Source organism: Xyrauchen texanus, chromosome 39, assembly GCF_025860055.1.
Source record: "Xyrauchen texanus isolate HMW12.3.18 chromosome 39, RBS_HiC_50CHRs, whole genome shotgun sequence".
NCBI classification, from domain to species: domain Eukaryota; kingdom Metazoa; phylum Chordata; class Actinopteri; order Cypriniformes; family Catostomidae; genus Xyrauchen; species Xyrauchen texanus.
Genome location: NC_068314.1, coordinates 21,833,987 through 21,857,345, shown reverse-complemented (window position 1 = coordinate 21,857,345; position 23,359 = coordinate 21,833,987). Strand labels below are relative to the sequence as shown.

Below are 23,359 nucleotides of genomic sequence, written 5' to 3'. Positions count from 1 at the left end.
CAAAACAGAAGAGTGTTCTAAACACTCATGCATGGTGAACACATGCAAGTTTGCATCATTACTGTGACAACTAATGACATCCTTGCAAATGCGACTGCAGTCTGAACAGAAAAAAAAATCTGATCTGTTCACATATAACCTCTTTGAACAGTCATAAAAAAAAATCATATTTGAGAAAATAATAGATTTTTCCTGCATTGTAAACAAAGCCTTTTTGTGATTTAAGTGTCCTAATGCATTTTGGGGTTGCTGTGCATAACCTAGAAGCAATTTTACCTTAAATTATTTTATGTAACTCTCGGAATCTGTATTCCTGATACTGTATCAATAACATACCTTCAGTATTACCAAAGTCCTTCAGAGTTTGAATAAGGCTGTGTAAAGACCTTGACAATTTTGATGGACTACTGAATTCTCTCTCATTTTTCTCCCATGAGATGAAATCACTAATTAGCTTGCTTCACTCTTTCAACATACAGATGAGCTTTGGTCGGCCTAGGTTATGGGCAGGAGGATGAAAGAATTTTTCGATTAATTTCATTCCGGGCAGACTCCACTGAAACGTCTCTCACTTTGCCAGATTACATTGCACTGCCACCAGTCCTGAACACATTGTGCTATTTCCAGTTTAGCTATTGAGCCATCTTTAAACACAATTACTTCATGCTCTATGCCTTTTCTTTACTTGATAAATCTGTTTGGTTGAGGGGTGGAAATTTATGGCTGAAAAACTCTGTGGAAATTAGTCAAATGCAGAGGCTGAGGGCAAGCGGTATTACGTCGTGAAAAATTAGGCTGATGAATTGGTTTTCGTTCCTGCCATTGTTATCCTGCTGGTCAATAAGGGCTAAATAACAACAAATGTCAGATCCCTTTGAGCAGTTTAATCAGTCTAGAGCATTTTTAAAGGCCATTAAGGACTCTGAAATTGACAAAATTAGCACCAAATTAATGTGATAACCCTTAGCCTGTAGTTCATTATCTGTCCACTCAATTTAGTAGAAGGAAAGAGAGAGAGTGAGAGTGCAGGGTTGAAGCAGAGTTTTGTTCACGTATCGCTGACTTATGCAGGCTAAATTACCCTGTTGACTTAGAGGGGCTTTGATCAAATACCTGCTGTAATTAAACAACTCTGAGAGGTTTAAAGGTTTTAGTTAATAACCAATGCACTGTCTGCTCAACTCCCTGATTCTGAGAATCTCATGTGTTGTTTGGACAGCTTTTTATGAGAAATAGAAACGACCTGATGGTGATTTTATTTAAACAAATTCACCCAAATCCTAAGGCTGACCTAAATCGTAAGGCTGGTTATCAGCAACTACCTCAGAATATGATACATATTACGATACATATGTAAATAATATTAATAATAACAATTTTATTTTGTATAGCACCTTTCCAGAACTCAAGGGCACTTAACAGAAATTTTAATAAAATAAAAATGTCTACAGGAATATCAAAACAAATAAATTACAAATCAAAAGCAATTTGAGATTTCCACAAATCTGACAACACTGAAAACTTAAAGGAGCAATATGTCATATTTTTACTGTACTAAATCATAAAATTACCATAATATGTCATTAGAGAATTAGGAAACATGCTAAGTTGAAATACTGGCTTCTCCAATAACAATGCTACAGCCAGTATATTCTACTTACAAGTTTTCATTCTGGGACGGAATTTCTGTTTATGTTTTGGCCTGTGTGATCCCGCCCACTGCCCACTCACCAATAGTATTTAGACAATGCCGGGTTGCCCGATTGGAACAAATTTGCAGGCAAACAACACTGTGTGCTGCAGCCATGAAAGCCATCAAACAAACTGGATTAGAGATAACGGATTCCACCTGATCTAAAAAGCCTCGCCATCTGTCTAAAAACCACCATGACCAGAGGCGTAGTAAAACAAGGATAAATATTGGAAATGCTTTGGAAGGAGACTTACCATAGAGACTTAAAGCCCAGAAATCCTCTAAAACGGATGTTGAGTTGGCAAATTTTCCTGTATATATGGTCTATTTGTATGCCATACATATATTCATTTCAGTTCTAGGGCTGCATTCACTATAACTATATATACATGATGGTGGATACATTTGAGACTTTTTGACTCCCCAAGCACGAGTCTGGTGAAACCAAGGACTTCTAAGATGAAAGTTCTACCTGTCAATCAATATCAGCGATAAAACAAGATTTTTTTAAACTTTGCTATGTGCAGCTATAAAGTGCATTCACATTGACAAGAACTCACGGATCTTCAGTATGTGTGGTGATATGACAGATGAGAAGCAAGAACAGCTTAAGCACAGTTATTAAGGTTCTCCACTAAAATAATCAGAATTTTGCCATAAACAGCATATTTGCACTTTATTTAAATCCATGTATTATTGGCCGTAACAGTGCGCTGATTTTGCACACTATAATCTTGTACTTTTTGTACACTTTATCATGCAGTTACTGACAGTAACACACTGCCGTAATGATTCATGTTTGCAGTCATGAAATCAGAAAGCCTCCCATTGAAATCCAAATTTGTCAAATGTCCTACAGCATTTGGAAAAATTATCAGTCAGTGTTTGAAAAAAAAAAACCTGAATGATGGAGAGTTTAAATAGCAAGCTATTACTGCCACAAGGAATTAAAATATCCTCCTTTATGTTTTATAATGAGAAGTAGTGCAGAAATTTGTGTGATTGCTTCGAAATCTGCCAGGTCATAAAGCCACTGAATCTGTATGATTATCAAATCATGACACATAAAAAAAAAAAATACATGTGCTGGGGCTCACAACCTCACGAGTGTCGGAAACTCGCCCTGTGTATGTCCGATCTAAGTACAATATATTATGTTGCCTGTTATATAACCAATAATGTACATGTGCTGCTTTTGTTGCCTACTGCCAGAATATCCATTTCCACTAGTTTTCCCTATCATGCCCTCTTTTTATGGGTTTATAGCAGAAGCCTGCTCTCCTGGGTCTGTTAGCCACCATGACAGGTGCAAGCATGGCGACTGAAACTGCAGAAGTAGATGAGTCTTAGAATGGGTCTTGTGTACTCATAGTTGCTGGGCGAGGGGAACGGGCTCTCTGCTTAAGACTCTTGATCACGGAGCCAATTAAACCCAGTTTCACGCCTCATCCCAAGACGCAGCTGATCCCCCCCACCCCTCCTTTTATCTATCTTCATTAAAGCCAGCAGCCAGGCAGTCAAATGACAGAGAGAAAAGAATGCGACCCAAACAAACGCCACAGCCAAAGCCAGCAGAACTAAAATGTCATTTGCAGACGTTTTATATTGAGAAAGCTGAAGGGGGCAGTTGCTCAGTCTACTTTATATGTCCAGCCTAGTTTTAAGTGGGTCGTGATAAAATATGGTTCCATGGAGATTTATGTAGTAATTTTGAATACCATATTTTCTAGAATATATGTCGCTGGGTTTTTTTTTTGTCATTCGAAAGCTCCTGCAAATTATAGTCCAGAGCTACCCATGTAATTGATGTCGGCAGTTCAAACACATTTCACACAAAAACACATACTGCATGCTTACATGCAAACAGATGAAAACCTCAGCAGAGTTGTGTTTTAAGTAGCCTATTCAGAGTATTTTGCCAATACAAAGTATTTTATTCAGCCAGTTTAATTATGTTCTCCATCATAACATTATTGTGCTAACAATTTAAACTAACCGCTTCACATAAAACTTCTTACATATCCACAAAAATATGTTTTATCACACCCCTAGTAAAACATTCAGTTTGTGAACTGGACAATTAGTGCATAGCAAATAGGGTAGCACATTTTCAGAAATGTCCTTTATTGACTGTCATTAACGTTAATAGATAGAATACAAGTATAGTCTTTCAACTCTAAGGCTTAAAAGGATAGTTCACCCAAAAATGAAACTTCTCTCATAATTTCTTCTATCATCATCTCACTCACTCTCATGCCATCGCAGATGTGTATGACTTTCTTTCTTCTGAGAACACAAATTTCAGCTTTGTAGGTCCATATAATGCAAGTGAATTGGTGCCAACATTTTAATGCTCCAAAAAGCACATAAAGGCATCATAAAAGTCATCCAAACGACTCCAATGTTCTAATCTATATTTTCAGAAGTGATATGATAGTTGTGGGTAAGAAACAAATACAAGTCCTTTTTTGCTTGAAATTATTCTCCTAGCTCATTAGGGTTGTGATATGCATGAAGAATGTGAATCTGCAATAATGCAAGTAGAATGCATGTGAAAGTGAATGCATGTCTGTTTCTCACATACACCTATCATATTGCTTCTGAAGATATGGATTTAAACTAAATTCTCTTAAAAATAGTTTTTTTCCAATGCTGATTTATGTGATTTTTGGAGTTTAAACATTTTGCCACCCATTCACTTGTATTGTATAGACAGACAGAGCTGAAATATTTTTCTAAAAATCTTTGTTTGTGTTGTGCAGAATTAAGTAAGTCATACACATCTACATCTTTTTAGGAGTGTTGGTGGTGTAGTGGTAAAACCACTAAACCACAATACTGGAAAACTGGTAATCAGAAGGTCGTTGGTTCGATCCCCACAGCCACCACCATTGTGTCCTTGAGCAAGGCACTTAACTCCAGGTTGCTCCGGGGGGATTGTCCCTGTAAGAAGGGCTCTGTAAGTCGCTTTGGATAAAAGCATCTGCCAAATGCATAAATGTAAATGTAAATCTATGATGGCATCGGGTATCGGTCCGACGAGCCCTATCCAAATCCTATACAGTGTGTTAGTCATGTTCGTTACTATCAAACTCCAAAAATTACTAATTTAAATATTGTTCACGTACAACGCGAAGCGAGCGTTTCGCGTGGTGCGATTACATACAATGTCAATGCAAAGATACGAATAGACGCAAATTTGTGCTGGGTGGCGGCTCGAACAGTCGTGAAACGCGAGAAAAATCTGCATGCCGCGCTGCTGCAAAAGCCTATTAAGCATTGATTGTCCAGATGTCACTGATTTAGTAGCAGAAGAAATCAGGAAAAAATTTGAAAATGGTTGTAGTGGTGTGTGGGCACCCGGAATTGTATGACACAATGTCAACATAACTGGGACTTCCACAATAGATACAGAGCAGCAATAGTTGTGATATCGGCCATGGTTGATGGCGGAAAGATTTGTTGTCGTAGAAGCCCCTCCTCCTGTCCTTTTCCAGAAGAGATGGGGGAATACTCGTGGGTTTGCGTTACTGGCACGAATGCGAGTTTAAATGCACCATTAAAAGAACCACAAAAACACCATTAAAGCAGTTCATATGTCTTGTGCATTTTATTCAAAGCCACTTGAATATGTGCAATATAAATATAAAAGTAAATATATAGTATGCGCATTGCCAGCACTTTGGTGAATAGTGCTGCTCTGTTGACACAAACTCACACACAGGCTGGTTTTTAGCCTTCACAGCTGTGCACAGTATTTGAGCGTTACTCAAGAACAGCATCTCAGATGTAGATGCTCAATAGTTCAGTTCACTTATAATATGCATTTAGAATGGCACCTGAGGTGAATTTGAATAAGAAGCGAATTAAACTACTGTGATATTGCCTACAAACAGACACGTACAGGACTTCCTGGAGAGTTTAGAATGTCAAAATAAAAGTGCTTCAAAAAGTGCTCGACTTAAATATGTTACTGTTGCATTTAAAATTAAGTCAATAATAATAATAATAATAATAATAATAATAATAATAATAATATTAATCATTTATTATTATTATTATTGTCATAATTCGTGTTTGTATTAGTACATTATTCAATATACTAGTTAATAATAAAGTGTTTCTTAATAAGCTATACATTTTATATTCAAATATTGTGTAGGTAGAGGTTTGTGTTTCTTTACATATTAAAGTGTACTCTCAATTAGTTCCACACAATATTCTAAACTGATTGTGCAATATAAACAACACCGTTATCAGCTTGGGATCAGTATCGGCCAATACTGAGATTTCCGAGATTTCAGAAGAGAAACACTGGTTTCGGTTAGAGATGCAGCAATTGCAATTTTCTTGGTCATTCCAATTTTTTTTTTTTAAGTGTGACCTAACAATACCGATTTTTCCTGATAATAATTGACAGCATATACAAACAAAAATCAACTTTTCAATGCAAAATTGTATTAATAAATAAAAATAAATGATTAAACATTACAATTTACCTCAAACAAAGTTACAGGATCTTCTCTGACTTAAGCAACTCTCTAAATAAAGTGATCTGTGACTGGAAAGAGGTAGAAATAACAATTAACTGAAAATGAGTTACTTTATATAACAAAACGGATGTCATATTCCACTATTTTATCTCTTTTTTTTAACTCCTCTAAAAAAACTATTCCAAAGATTTACAAGCCTGTGAATAAAACTGAAGTGTCCAATACGCTCAACATTGACATTAAGCTTACGTTAGATGTCCAAATATCAGTTGTAAAACTGATTGCTGCTTTGGGATCGGCTTGTAACAGGCTGCGTGTGTGACGACACAAGAGTCGGAAAAGTACCGCCTACTTGGTATTGCGTATTTTGGGCTGAGGAAATTTATCAGATTTCTGAAGCCTCTGTCCTCCACTATGGAGAATGGCTGGTCATCCAGGGCCATGAATTCCATAATTTTCCTCGTAATTGCTTTGGTCTTTTCGCTGCTCATACCAAGGAAATATAGGAGATGCTGCTGACTTGTGGCTGGCTCTGTGCTCTGGCTAGCTTTAGCAGCTTTCCCTTTTTTAGCTTCTTCAAACTGGGCATGTTCAGCTGGGTGAGGGTGTTTTAAGTGTCTAATTTTAATTAGGTTTGTTGTTCCGAACGTTATCGTGGTGGTTCCCACAACCACCACGAAATCGGAAAGACGTGAGGCTAACCGGCTGGTCAACGGTCCGGGCCAAGCATGCGGAAAATCGTCTGATTCCGGTCCCTGGCCGGTCAATCGGTGCATCTCTAGTATCGGTGCATCCCTAGTTTTTTCACAAAACATGAAGAATATGAAAAACAGTTACATATAATTAAAGCAGATGCTCTTGAATAAAACAACATTTATTTATGAAAAACAATATTTTTACTTCTGTAAAGTTACAGTACTAATGAATGAATGTCATTATTGGTTACTATTGATTTTATCTATCAGTTGTTGCAACCCTTAAAAAACTGGTTGTCTCCTGTAGAAGAGGTCAGGTTTGTTGACCCCTAAGTTAATTGCAAAGCAGTGGCAATTAACTACCCCTCATCTAAAGACAAGAGTGGTCTGAAAGCAGACAGGGTTTAGAGAACACTTGGCCAAAATCGAAATGGAAATATAGATGCCAGAACAGCTTCATTCACACCCCGTCTTCAGCTCTCTGGCCCACTGACTGGCTTTGGATAATCTGATGGGATGTTTCCTCTGATCTCATTATACACAGCCTAAAGGAATTGAGCTGATGATTCTTGGCTCAGTGTTATGGACATGCAGTGCCTTGCAAAAGTATACAGACCCCTGAACAATTCTCTCATATTACTGAATTACATATGGTACACTTAACACTGAAACTCAAAATCAATTATTGTAAGGTGACATTGTTCTTTTGTTGGGAAATATTTTTATGAAAAATAAAAAACTGAAATATCTTGCTTAAGTATTTTTGGTCAAGCTACCTTTTGCTGCAATAACTGTCTTTTGGGGTGTATATGTACCAGCTTTGCACACAGTGACTAAGTGATTTTGGCCCAATATTCTCAGCAGATTTGCTCCAGGTTCTTCAGGTTCTCAATAGGATTGAGATCAGGACTTTGACTGGGCCACTGTAGGACATTTATCTTTTTGTTCTTGAGCCATTTCAATGTTGTTTGGCCTTGTGCTTGGGATCATTGTCATTGTCATTGAATTTCCTCCCAAGCTTAATTTTTTTAGCAGACTGAAGTAGTATTTCCCTATATTTTGCTCCATCCTTTCTTCCTTCAATTCTAACAAGATGCCCAGTGATGTGAAGCATCCCCACGAATATGCTGCCACCACCATACTTCGCTGTAGGGATGATGTGTCTTGTGGCATAGGAAGGGCCTCAAGTTTGCACCACACATAGCGCTTTGAGTTTTGGCCAAAAAGCTCTGTCTTGGTCTCATTTGACCACAAAACCTTCTCCCACATCGCAGCTTTCTGGCAAACTCCTTGAAAGATGTGCTTTCAGATGGTACTTTTTGAGTAACGGCTTCTTTCTTGCCACCCTCCCATACAGGCCAGGCCAGCGTTATGCAGTGCTCTTGATTTGGTTGACTGGTGCACCATTACTCCACTCCCAGCCACTGAACTCTGTAGCTCCTTCAAAGTGATTGTTGGCCTCTCTTTGGCTTGTCTAACAAGTCTCCTTTTTGTTAGAGTGCTGAGTTTTGAGGGATGGCCTTTTCTTGGCAGTGCCTGATTATTGATCCAACTGTGCTCACTGGGATATCCAAACATTTGGATGTTATTTTGTACCCTTTCCCTAATCTATGCAGTTTTATTACTTTATCTCTAACTTCTGTGGAATGCTCTTTGGTCTTCATTTTCCTTCAGATTCACAGCCTAACCAATGATCCTTTAACAATGGGATTTTAATCCAGAAAATGTGATTGCAACTTTAATGATTCACTGGTGGATACCAATGGTAAAGTAATTGTGTCCTCGTTAGGGCAATTTCTTTCATCTGTGTAACCTGGCAGCTCCCCCAGCACAGGGGTTGAATACTTATGCAACATAAATCCCAATGACACTTAACAATAATTGATTTTGAGTTCCAGTGTTTTAAAATAAAATGTCAAACTGAATGAAATTTCATTGCTCAATTTGGATTTCAGTTATATGAGAATACGTCAGGGGTCTGAATACTTTTGCAAGGCACTGTATTTTAAATGTAGGTTGAACAATATAGTCTTTAATAAATCAGATTAGTGCATCAACTTTTTGCAGATTAACTAAGAATTATATGAGCACCTGTCGTTCTGAAGAAGTTGGAAATAAATAAATGGAGATAAATGTCTGCTGATTCTCCTGTTTGTTGTTTTCATCCACTTGCGCTACATGGCCAAATTATGTGGACATACCTTTCTAATAACTTGTATGACAATTTCAGCTACACTCATTATTTTAACATTTCAGTAGAATGAGGCATGTCTGAGAGACTGTAAAGAAATGGTAAACTGGCCTTCACAAGCCCAGACCTAAAAACCCCCTTGGAATGAAATGTATTTTGGAGTGGTGAGCCCAGCCTGACCCCATCGCAATATCAGTGTCTGACCTCGCTAATGATCTTTTGTCTGAATGGAAGCAAATCTTCACAGCCATGTTCCAGCATCTAGTTGAAAGCCTTTTTGGAAGAGTGGAAGCTGTTATTGTACCAAACGGAGGACCAACTCCGTATTAATGCTCACTGTTTTGAAATTAAACGTTAAACAAGCCACATAGGTCTGGTGTGCAGGTGTCCACATGTTTTTGGCCATATAGTGCATGTATGCTGCACAGAGCAACAGCATTACACTATACAAATGGAAATGCAGTTTGAAAAGAACCACTCAAATTAGGTTGCTTCCGAAGCGAAAGAGAAAGCTCAAAACCATTAGGAGGGTGTTCTCTTGGATAGTTTGACAGAATTATGGTCACAAATTTGCACCATTCCCTCTGGAGTTTCATCTTGCCAACAGTCTCTGCAATGAGCTGGCAGATCGTGCATGTTACCGACCTCCTCACGGCTCTCTCTGTCATTCCAAACCACCATGTTACATGACCCGGGAAGGCAGCCCACAATTTATGTGCATGTGTCGGAGTAGCCTGTGACATTATTGTAATACCAGGAGTGGAGCCAGTTTCCCTTGAATCAATTGTGGTGATTGAGTGGGAAATAATTAGCCAGCCTTGTTTGCCCAAAACAAAGAATAAATACATTTGCCAAAGTACACAGAATACATACAGTACTGTGTGAAACATCTTAAGTGCCTAAAACTTTTGCATTTGTCTTAAGATGGTTATTTATATCTTCAGCTTTAGTGTGTTAATAAGAAAAATAAATTTTAGACTCCCAAACATTACTTTTGCAAATAGAAAAGATTAGAATAGAAGAACAGGGCACTCTGCAAGAGATGGCATTGCCCCCCACAGAGCCCTCGACTGCACATCGAGTCAGTCTGGGATTTCATGAAGAGACGGAAGCAATTGAGACAATCCTAAACAGATTGAAGAACTGTGGGGAATTCTCCAAGAAGTTTGGCACATCCCATCTTCCAACAACCAAGAAAAACTGTGTCCAGGATTTGGAACACTCCTCATAGACAGCAAGCATGCACTATCATACACACAGTGCTCGTGGCGCAAATCAATCAATCAGTTTAATTGACTCAATTGATTACAATAGAGTGCAAGAACTTGGTTATGGAAGTAAAAATCCCATTCTTTTATTCCATAGGGGAATTGACAATAACTTAAAAGACAGACTTACTGTGAGGTCTGAATTTGTTTATCGATGGTAAATGATTCTGCTGAATCTATCAGTCTGCATTATTTCAAATTCTTTTTTTTTGTGTGTGTTTTAATATTGACATAACCTTGTCAAACTCTACACTACCCATGATCCTGTGGGGGGAAAGTTTGTCCACAAATCACAAAATTTGCCAAACAAACCACAGCAAAACAGCTTAGGAGTGAGTGCCCACTTCCATGACACTCTGTGAATGACATAACTAAGTCCGTCTCTGTATACTTATAGAGTGGTATTTATCTGAATAAATAAACATAAAACATATCGATTCTATACTTCTTAGTATAGTCTAAATACTTGTTATATTGAAATACTGAGTTTATTTTCAGATTGTTTTTATTTCGATAGAGTATTTCATTCTCAATGCTTCAATAAATTGTGGTTAATTCCCACATTAAAAACTGTAAAAACACAGTCTTTTACCTTTTGACTTTTTGTCCGATTTTCTAATACTTTTTTTGCTTCAAATCAGAGTTTGTAATGCTATAATTCAACATGTTTTAATTCATGTTATTATTCACCTGTAATTCGTTACAGTTTGTAATGTTATAATTCAAGCTGGTTGGTTTGGTTCATGACTTAGAAATATTTAATTAAGTATTTTATGAAAACCCTATGAATAAAAAGAATGGGAAAAATTCTTCCGGAACCAAGACGACTGAAAAAGTAGGCGGACACTGTTGCGGCAACAACAGTGAGTTTGGCGATAACATGTTGCTAAGCTAATCATGCTTTAATTAGAATAAACATAAATAGCATACACATTTTGGTGAAACAGTCTATTATTTCTCTTTATCAGCACCTTCAGTATTATACATTTTCAAGTATTTATAATCAACATTTCTATTGCTTGGATCGCCATTTTCGTGGCAATGCATTATGGGATAGTCTTCTGTGCATATGATACACCGATCAGCCACAACATTAAAATCACCTGCCTATTAATGTGTAGGTCCCCTTCGTGCCGTCAAAACGGCGCCAACCCACATCTCAAAATAGCATTCTGAGATGATATTCTTCTCACCACAATTGTACAGAGTGGTTATCTGAGTTACCGTAGATTTTGTCAGTTCGAACCAGTCTGGTCATTCTCTGTTGACCGCTCTCATCAACAAGACATTTCCATCCACAGAACTGCCTCTCACTGGATGTTTTTGGCACCATCCTGAGTAAATTCTAGAGATTGCTGTGCGTGAAAATCCCAGGAGATCAGCAGTTACAAAAATACTCAAACCAGCCCATCTGGCACAAACAATCATACCACGCTTCAAATCACTGAAACCAAATATTTCCCCAATCTGATGGTTGATGTAAACATTAAATGAAGCTCTTGACCCATACCTGCATGATTTTATGCACTGCTTCCACAAAATTGGCTGATTAGATAATCGCATGGATGATTGTTGGTGCCAGACGGGCTGTGAGCAACAGATCTGTGGACAGAAATGCATTGTTGATGAGGTTGGCGCTGCTTTGGCAGCACAAGGGGGACCTACATAATATTAGACGGGTTGTTTTAATGTTGTGGCAAATCAGTGTATATGTGATGCTGTCATAAAATTTGCCCAAAGAAGGTGTTGCATGGGATGGAGAGGGAGAGCGGTAAGTCTCATCACCTGGGTTGTGATTACTCTAAAACCTCTCTCTCCCACGCTGACGCTCTGGCGTGCCTTATCAGGTCTCCCTCTGCCATCACTATAATGAGAGCCAGGTGTTAGAGTAATCACAACCCAGTTGACGAGCCTTACCGCTCTCCCTCTCCCGCAGACAGACACATGACCATGACCCCATGCCACAGAAAGTCTTAAAACCTATCATTTAAAACTGTCTTTGCATCGGAAACATGCCTGTGATGCCTTAATGCTGCCTACTTTGGCAGCTTGCCAGGTTTGGAACAGAGCTTATGTGTGTGTGTTTCAGTGATTGTTTTCCATTTAATGTTCATGCTCTTAGGGCATGGAGGACTTTTAATAAATTGTGTTTTGGCCACATTGAAAATCCTTTGCTCTTAATTGAAGTGATTTCCAGCGGTTATTGCGTTAAGCGATCTAGCTAAAGAACAGTCCCCTGGGTTTCTACTGTAATGTATTTGGACAGCAACAAAGGCTGAAGCCAACATTTACTTTGAAGTAAAATAATATTTAAATGTATATACACTGGCGGCCAAAAGTTTGGAATAATGTACAGATTTTGCTGTTTCTGAAGGAAATTGGTACTTTAATTCACCAAAGTGGCATTCAACTGATCACAAAGTATAGTCAGAATATTACTGATGTAAAAGATTATTTTTTTTATTAAATCTAGACAGGCCCCCATTTCCAGCAGCCATCACTCCAACACATTATCCTTGAGTAATCATTCTAAATTGGTAATCTGGTACTAGAAACTCACTTGCCATTATATCAAACACAGCTGAAAGCTATTTGGGTCGTAAAATGAAGCTTAACATTGTCTTAGTTTTTTTTGTTTTTGAGTTGCCACAGTATACGTACAATAGACTGGCATGTCTTTAGGTCAAAATGGCAAAAAAAAGAAACTGCTTTCTCTCAACTCGTCAGTCAATCATTGTTTTGAGGAATGAAGGCTATACAATGCTTGAAATTGCCAAAAAACGGAAGATTTCATACAAAGCTGTACACTACAGCCTTAGAGCCAGTTGTCCTTTGCCTTCGAACAAGTACAGAAAGAGATGTGAAAGATGGCCCAGATGTACAACTAAGAGGATAAGTACATCAAGAGTCTCTAGTTTGAGAAACAAATGCGTCACATGTCCTTAGCTGACGGCTTCATTGAATTCTACCTGCTCAACACCAGTTTCATGTACAACAGTAAAGAGAAGACTCAGGGGTGCAGCAAGGATTGCAAAGAAGCCACTTTTAAAAGAGAAAAACCAAAAGAAAAGTGTGCAAAGAAACACAGATAATTGGAAGAGAGTGTTATGGATCTTTTATGGACCCCATTTAACTTTTTTAGGATCAGCTAGACTGTAAGGTGCGTGAGAAGTGCCCGACAAGACAGCCACATCTATGGCAAGTGCTCTTGTTATTAATGACCATTTACTATACATTGTGATCAGTTGAATGCCACTTTGGTGAATAAAAGTACCAATTTCTTTCTTTTGGCTGCCAGTGTAAGATTGCAACACTCTCTCTCTCTCTCTCTTTCTCTCTCTCTCTCTGTTAATCATTATTATTCACTTTGCAGATTGTGTTGATTAGCAAAACAAAAACAACCTTTACGCTGGACTGATTGAATCTCAAATCACGCAGAAATGCATATCAGTGTTTCTCTTTCATTTTTATTTTTCTCTCTGTTACACACACACACACACTCTTTTCCCCTCTCTCTTTCCCTCTGTCTCTCTGTCTCTCTCTCTCTCTCTCTCTCTCTCTCTCTCTCTCACTCACACACACACACACACACACACACACACACACACACACACACACACAAATAAAACAAAATCCACTTGTTCTAGTTAAGATTCCTCCTGATGTGGATGCATTATTCAACTCCCTTGTCAACAGAAAACTAAACAGAAATTGGGACATTCATCTTGATTCTTCAAATCTAGACTGTAAGCATAGTTTGAAAGAACTGTTCTGCCATGATTCAGCTTTAAGGCAGTTTAAATCTGGCCATCGTTTGACTGGGGTTAGAAATGCTAGAAACTTTTTGCATGCTTTTGATGCACTGATAATCTCTCACTTTTTTAAGACATCCTTCAAAGAATTTCAATGAATTGTCACTTGCATCCTCGTAAGGGCATTTATTCTGATTCTCCTGATTTGCCTCGTCATGGTTTGCTTAGCCAACCTGCTTCCAGGTGTTTTTCTTAAAGCCATTTCAGACTGTATTAGAGTAGAAAAGCCTTCAGCTACAACAGACTGCATGGCCGAATGTAATCTAACATAATGTAGCACAATATTACAAGGCCATCAGGAGACTTTACCATTGCGTGTTCAGTGGTGTGTATAATGCGTAAAATGCTTCATATATGTGGGTGAGGCCGGTGGCCTGTTCAGACTCCTGCAGTGATGGCGCTAATTGTGTTCTCGCCTGGTCGCTGCACTGTTCAGCTTCAGGGCTGTCATCTATGTGCGGGTCAAATAAAAAGGTCCTGTTGAATTTCAATGAGCAAATTGGGATTATGCCAAGGGAATTAATAATCAGTGGTTCCCTCACCATTTCCATGTTTGAGTGCTGTGAATCCTCCCGCAGGCTCCTTTCATTTTAATACAGGAGGTCTTAATACCTTCATTAACATTCATGTTATGACTCCCCCATACTCATGCACACAAACACACACACACAAAATAAAAAATCGTAGCAGCTCTCAGACATAAATAATCATATTTTTGGATTCGTTTACCATCACTCAGAAAAGCTTTTGAAGTCATCATTGTGTCCTCTTAGCAGCAAATACAAAATCATTCAAAAACTTAAGAGATGCAAACATGGAGGTGGACTAAAACATTATGAATGATTAAGCTCTTTAATCTTTCTCTCTTTAAGAGATTAACCTGTCATTTACAAAATGATACACTACCCTTGCAAATTTCTGGATTTCCACGCTCATAGAAAACCTGGAAATATCAGTGAATTTTACAATTGTGTTTTCCAAGCCATTAGAAGTCATGGAAATGTATCCGTTTTCAAAAAGCAGAACGAAACGAAAACGTATTAGTGTGGACAAGGCTTGTTGTTGTTTTTGTATCCACTTCATTTCAAGCATTTAACTATATATTTAAATCCATTCTCAGCACAGAAAATGAGAAAGAGGTCTGCATTCTATCTGGGCATGCTTATTAGTCACATAGATGTATTCTACCACCAATATGATGGTATTAAAAGACTGAAAAGAGGTCTCAGATGAAAATGTAGAGTCTGCATAATTTCTGGGAAATTGTGATCCAGGTTGATTTGATCAAAAGACTCGTAATTTAATGCATTTGGAGGAGATCGGCATGTTTCTCTTGCCAAATCTGCACAGCCGAGAGACCACTACGTCGTCCAGGCAGCTGCCGCTGCATCACTGCTTGCCTGTTTTATCATAATTGCTTTGGCATCGTTCAAAAACAGGGATTAATGTACACACAGTTCACTGAGCTGGTGCACTGCAAAAAGCTATTTATCGTCGTCTTTTTCTTTTGTAAAGCATGGTGCTACCCCAGAAGCTTATACTGCAAAAGTGCCCTTTGTGTTAAGTTGACTGGCTTCAATAAATCAATGATTTGAATCTGAAGACTTCAAATTATAGGAGTCAAAGTCAGAGGCCTGTGATATGTATATATTTTTAAAAGAATAGTTCATCCAAAAATGAAAATTGACTTCAAAAGATTTGGAATACAGTGCACAAGTTATATGGACTACTTTTATTTTTATTTAATATCCCCATGCACTTGCATTGTATGGAAAAGAGCAGGGTGAATATTTTCCCAAACATCTTTTGTTTTAGCCACCTGAAGTTGATCTCTATATCTTGTGATCCTTCCTATTTGGCCTGTTTTAACTTTTGATGTCATCAGCACTGGAATGACTGTGTGAGTGATGGAACACATTTTTGTATTTTTTATTTCAAACACCAACACAGTTTTATGAGTCTAATCTAATCTGCCAACAGTCTATTCTGTGTGATATATCTCCTCTCTCACTCTCTCACATTCTCAGTGAAATTATTCAATGATTAATCTTTAGTGAATATCAGGATGACAGGGCAAAATTGTGTCATAGAAAACCATTACTCCACAGCGTCTTTTGAAGTATGGATACTTACCTTAATTGTTTTTGTTTGTTTATTGTTTTTCATCTGTTTATAATGGAAAATAACTGGCATTTTTTCAGCCGTAATGGAAACTCTTGGTTTTACTTTGGTGTTAAAAACTAATGCAGATGCTGTGGACTCTATTACATAAAACAAAAAATATGTGTTTTGTGTTTTTGAGTCTTAGTGTTATGGCCAGACAATATTTGTCAATTTTGAGTGCATCGGTCAATAATTGTCCCTGCTTGGCTGATTAACAGAAGTAATCAGTCCGCCTAGTGTTAGATTAAAAATGTACTGGTTGCCTCAAACATTTTCTGTTTTATTTTGAATTGTGTGCAATAAGTGCTATAAATAAGAACATTTTTGTGTACATACTATTATAACATTGTACTATATACAGTGGCCCCAAAAAGTATTTGGGTACTCTTCAAAGCATATGAATGTCATTGCATCATATAACAAAATATCAAACCAAGTGAGCAGTGTTCGGCTGGTCATGTGATCCTAACATGGCAGCCCTTATGAGGGGACCCTCTCCATGTAGAATAAAACAACTTTTACAAGGTTACCAAAATTAGTTCATTTCTTTGAGTAAAAATCTTTAATGAAGGAAAAATTACCAAGTGTACCTTTTAAAAATGAATATATAATTTTCTCTACTATACTATACTCTATAACTCTAAAACATTTCATTGGTTAGCAATTGCTCTTAATGGTAGACATATTTATATATTGGCTATATCATTATGCAGTAATCACAAATGACTGGATAAGCTGTGGACATTCATTGGCCTGTTGTGAGAGATATGAACTACGCTGGTAATTACTCATGTATAGTAATTACCAGCGTAGTTGGTATATATACATACGAGCAGCGGAGAACACCTGTGTGAACTTACGGTGAACTGACTTCATACATCCATTAAAAACCTGGATCCCAGTTGCTATTAAGTCATTGAAAAATGTGAAGTTAGTTCTGATAAATGGTCTAGTATTATTTGTTTGCAAATGCCACTCAGCTTTATATTTTGTCATTTAATTCAATTATATTTGTAGATTTTTACATGTAATTTAAGTGTCCTAAAGGCCCCAGCCCACTTACAGAGAAGTTCTTCTTCGTTCAAAGGTAAAAAGAAGTTTGAAAAAGCTGAGCAAACATTCAGACACTGGACACATCATAGGGGGAGGCGTTCCATATAAAAATGATGCTCAAAACTACATGTAAAACATCAACTAATATGACATTATAATGTGTTATCAATAAATTCATACTATGAGTAGAATTCACTAGACTGTTTCTATTCGATGATGATGATTTAAAGTAAAATTTATGCAGTAGAAAATGTGTAATTTGTAATGTTTAACTTTTGCATTCATGGCACTATTGCGCTAATATGCTATGCACAGCCATAATATGCATCGATTACATGGTTATTGTAATTTATGATGACTGTGATATTATTGCAAAATGGGTGTATAAAAGAGTGTTAATGTGTACAATACAGACAAAAGAATGATGATAGGCATACCTTTGTATGGTAGCAGATGGCATAGAGTATTTCTGTAACTGCAGATCTCCTGAGATTTTCATGCTCAACAGTCTCATTTATGAGCAAGGTAAACAGAATGGCCAGACTGGTTCGAACTGACCAAGTCTAAGGTAACTAAGATAACCGATCTGTACAATTGCGGTGAGAAGAACAGCATCTCAGAATGTTATCCTGAGATGCGGGTTTGTGCTATTTTGGCAGCACGAGGGGGACCTACACAATATTAGGCAGGCGGCTTTAATAATGTGGCTGATCGGTGTATAAAACAAAAGAGTAAATGGGCACTTAAAAGCATTTGAGTAGATTTGTTTCCTTTTGTAGACTTAATTAAACAAAAATAAAAATGTATTAAATGTTCTAGATAAATGTCTCCATGCGAACGATCGAACAGATGTAGTTAGGTTTGCACCAGCTCACTAATAACTCTACATGCCAGTGTGTTCATGTTGACTGATCTTAACTGACTGAACGGGAATTAGTTTTTTTCATCAAAGAAGGTGCAGCTCCAGATCACACCTACCAATGCCATGGGAGGTGTTTAGCAGCCGGTAAGAAGTTTTACTGAAAGTTTGCCCTGGTGAGCGGTTACGAACCACCAAAACAAACTCATAAACACTCAATGGCATCACATGTTCATTCTTCATTTTGTAGAAAGTGTTTAGGGGCCTTAATACATTTGGGACCACTGTACTGTATATCGGCATTATATCATCCAACGACCACCATGCTTTTTAGATCAAAATCAGCATTTATCAGTTTAAAAAACTGTCAACCACTGATATATATTTAAAAAAAAAAGTAAATTAATAGGTTCATTTCAGCCAGAGTTGCTTGTGATCAGTTTTGATACAGTTGACTTCTTCGATCTGCCTTAGCTGATTTTTTGTACATAACCTAATACAGATCAAATGAGCCACACGTCCCAATGGTACAGTAGCAACAGACAGATGATTTGTGTTTAGTTCTTATAGGCGGACAGCAGTTGCTAGTAGTTCAGTTAAATCTAGATGTTAATTTATCTCAGGTGAAATGCAAGAACAATGTTTTATTCTAGAGTGCTGTAGATGGTGTCAGCACAAACAAACCTTCTCCTGCCTGTCAGACAAACCTGCCAGATTTGGTTTTAGTATGTTCAAGACTGACAGTAATGGGCAAATAAAAATTTCCTGCATTGTAAGTGGGAGCTTAAGTGCTTTTTAGCACTTCTGAGTGCTAAATCATAAAATCATAAATCATAAGTCATAAAATTCCAAGGACGCCACTGATTCTAACTGGTTTTATCTTCCCAATTTCCAATCGGGAAAGGACGTAAGTGGGAAAATCTTAAATTCAGTTCAAGAATCCTTTAATTTTTTATTTTTTTATTCAGTGCTGGATACATGCCTGGCATCACCTCTCCATATCTCTTGAACCTTTTAGAAATTTGAGATTGCTTTGGGTTCGTAAGCAGCTATTATCTTAAAATGTTCCACTTCACTTTAGCTCTCAAATCCCATTCATGCATGTGTGCATCAAACATCATTGGTTCATATGTGTCTCATGACACATTTGTGACATGACGCTATGCATGTTTTCAATTAAACACAAGCGTGATTAAAAATTTAAGAGGACGATTTGCAGTGAATATCAACTAAGGTTTCAGCCTTTTTTTTTATGTCTTCAGTATTTTCATTTTTGGATTTGCTGTTTCTTAAAAATGGCCATTTTCACTCAGGACAGTGGTAATAACAAACTTTTACAAAACATCTATGATATTCACAGAGGAATTTCTTGTTACATTTGGGAAGAACATATGAGATGTATGAGACTATTTAAAGGGATAGTGCACCTAAAAATGAAAATTCTCTCATTATTTACACTCATGATATCCCAGGTGTGTATGGTTTTCTTTCTTCGCCATAACACAATTGGAAAAAAAAAATAGAAAAATATCTTAGCTCAGTAGGTCCTTAAAATGCAAGTGGCTGGTGATTTAGACCTTTGAAGCTCCAAAAATCACAGACAGTCAGCATAAACGTCATGCATACGACTCCAGCGGTTAAATGAACCTATGAGCTATACAATCTCTTTTGGTCGGAAAAAGATGAATATTTAAGTTCTTTTTAACTAAAATCCAATGCTTCCGGTAAGCTTCATGAGAGGGTGGAGGTCACACGGTCTCTCATGTGATGAATTTGCATTGGCATGTTAAGGATGTAATGCTTTAGAAGACATTTACCGCTGGAGTCATATGGATGACGTTTATGCTGACTGTCAGTTCTTTTTTTTGAATGTCGGATCACCATCTACTTGCATTTGAATGGCCTTCTGAGCAAAGCTATTTTTCTTAAAATATGTTCTGGTGAAGAAAGAAATAAACACCTGGGATATCATGAGGGTGAGTAAATGATGAGAAAATTGTCATTTTTGGGTGAACTTGCCCTTTAAAGATCATTTGATATTGAACCCTAGTCTTCTCTCTTAAACAGGTCCTGTTACCAATGCTGTCATCATACCAGCACCTGCCAATATGTTCCTTCCTGACAGCCGTCCTGCCATCCCGCTGCCACGATTCAGTCGTCACCTGAACCCCTCAGAGCAAGGAGATGGCACAGGGACTGGAGGCGTGTGTCTGAGACTTGGAGCCAACACACAGGTAACATTTCTGCAGTAACGTTGTTAACCAATTGCGTTGAGCCTTGGACGAATGGCAAAGTGCTCAAGTGGGATTTGTCTTCATTTGGCCACTATATTGCCCAAACAGCTCGTCATTAGACTAATTTTATGATCCTTTATTGATGCACAGTAAATCAAAATAACATCAGAATCATGAAATGGACATATTTATTACTAAACCGCAAAGTGAACGAGTGACGTGTTGTTCTGCGTTCAAGCATGTGGCTCGTGATGCTCTGTTTCTTAGCAGTCTCGCAGCAGTAGGCAAAGTTCTGCAGTTTCAGCCGTTCGTGAAATTCCAAATGTTTGATGCCACTAAAAGTTATTATACAAATCTAAAAACATGACACATTATCACAGAAATGGAGGAGGTTGTAGCGTTTCACCAAATTGTGTTATGAGGAACATGAGCAACTGTATCGTGTTATAAAAAACAAACTTGACTGGACAATAATAATTAATATTCATCTGTGTTCAAAAATATGAAATATGAGTGAAGATGTAGTTTTTTTACACCTTGTTTAAAAAATGTAAAAAAAATTGGTGTAAAAATAGTAAATATTGATTAGTAAAATAGTAAACACCTTCAATATAGTCAGTTTAATGAATAACTGTGGAAAGTATGCCTTCATTATCTTCAACTAGATTTTTATTTCATGAAACATTTTGAATCTTAACTGGCTACAATGGCTGTTGAGATTCAAAAGCACTTTTATGTAATTTCTAAACAAATAAACAGTTATTGACAAGGACATTGAATATCATCGACAGTCTGATATATATTTATATATACACAGTGGCATGCAAAATTTGGGCTCCCCTGGCCAAAATTTCTGTTGCTGTGAATAGTTAAGTGAGTAGAAGATGAATTGATCTCCAAAAGACTTTACGTTAAAGATGAAACATTCTTTTCAACATTTTAAGCAAGATAAGTATTATTTTTGTTTTGCACAATTTTATAGTGAAAAAAAAAGGAAAGGAGCACCATGCAAAAGTTTGGGCACCCCAAGAGATTTGAGCTCTCAGATAACGTTTACCAAGATCTCAGACTTTTTGTTCACAATCAGCGTTTGGAAGGCCAGGTGATGCAAATTTCAAAGCTTTACAAATACTCTGACTCCTCAAACCTTGTCCCAACAATCAGCAGCCATAGGCCTGGTACTGCCTAGCACTCTGAAAATTAAAATAATTGATGCCAAAAAAGCAGGAGAAGGCTATTAGAAGATAGAAAAGCATTTTCAGGTAGCCATTTCCTCAGTTCGTAATGTAATTAAGAAATGGTAGTTAACGGGACCGGTGGAAGTCAAGTTGAGGTCTGGAAGACCAAGACAACTTTCAGAGAACTGCTCGTAGGATTGCTACAAAGGCTAATCAAAACCCCTGTTTAACTGCAATAGACCTTATGAAGATTAACAGACACTGGAGTAGTGGTCCACTGTTCTACTGTGCAGCGACATCTGCACAAATATAACCTTCATGGAAGAGTCATGAGAAGAAAACCTTTCCTGGGTCCTCCCCACAAAATTCAGCGTCAGAAGTTATGAACATCTAATCAAGGCTGATGCATTTTGGAAACAAGATCTGTGGACTGATGAAGTTAAAATTGAACTTTTTGGCCACAATGAGCAAAGGTATGCTTGGAGAAAAAAGGGTGCAGAATTTCATGAAAAGAACACCTCTTCAACTGTTAAGCACAGGGGTGGATCGATCATGATTTGAGCTTGTGTTGCAGCTAGCGGCATGGGGAACATTTCACGGGTAGAAGGAAGAATGGATTAAATTAAATACAGCAAATTCTGGAAGCCAAAATCACACCATCTGTAAAAAAGCTGAAGATGAAAAGAGGATGTCTTCTACTACAGTATAACGATCCTAAACACACCTCAAAATCCACAATGGATGACCTCAAGAGACGCAAGCTGAAGGTTTTGCCATGGCCCTCACATTCACCTGACCTAAACATCGAAAATCTGTTGATAGACCTCGCTGTCCTTTTCTGCATATCGTGGCGCTGTTTTGTGGTGCGTTCTGCTTTATGTGACTGCTCATTTTAGCTTTCCGCAGCCCATTTGGCCCGTTTCGTGGACGACCCACCAGCCATCTCGGTTCTCCTGATGACCGATCGGCCCCAAAGTGCGTCAGCCCATCGGGAAAATGCCCGGTATGCAAGATTACCAGTCCAGCCTGTCCACTGCGTCCAGCTTGTCAGATGCCGGGAGTACATGAAGACTCTTATGTTCTCTTTTATAGCCAACAACAGAACACTTATGACGCTTATGAAGCTGAGACATTATTCTTCTCACTGTATCTGCTCCAACGCAGAAAGAAATGGCGGACTGTGTGTAGATCACTCAAGGGAGGAGGGTGGAGTCCGTCGCCAGTCGTGGGCAAGGCCTGCTCTAAAGTCACTTGGAGCAGAAATGAAAACAGTTCATTTTGACACACTGTTCTTGATTAATAGAAATATAAGAAAAAGGAGTGGGTGGACTTTTGTGTACACACACTGCCGACTCGCATGTATGTACAAACACCATGTAAAAGTGATTTTTGCATAATAGGTCCCCTTTAAAATATTAAAGAAATTTGTCATTTTTAACTTTATGCTGTAGTGGTTTCTACTCGATTCACAGATGACGTAGTGCTTTTTTGATCATGTGTCAATTAAGGTGTGGTTATGAGTGTATCAGATGACCCCTCCCCCTTTTCAATATGAGGCACCAGTTAAGAATAATATTTTAACAATTTAGAGATGATCAGCTGATTTATCTGAAGGATTTGTGAGAGTCTGGACAACTAGTAGAGTCTTTGATCATCAGCAAAATGAAGACAGTTGTAATAAAATTAAGGACATATATATATATATATATTGTTCTATATT

At 37.8% G+C, this 23,359-nt stretch overlaps 1 protein-coding gene across 1 annotated transcript in view; it reads left to right on the top strand.

Moving 5' to 3' along the window:
• LOC127632911 (WD repeat-containing protein 18) overlaps positions 1–23,359 on the top strand; it is an 80,194-nt gene that overhangs the window by 42,929 nt on the left and 13,906 nt on the right. The window contains exon 8 of the mRNA XM_052111744.1: positions 20,295–20,461. Coding sequence (XP_051967704.1) covers positions 20,295–20,461 — 167 coding nt within the window. The remainder of the gene's footprint in view (positions 1–20,294; positions 20,462–23,359) is intronic.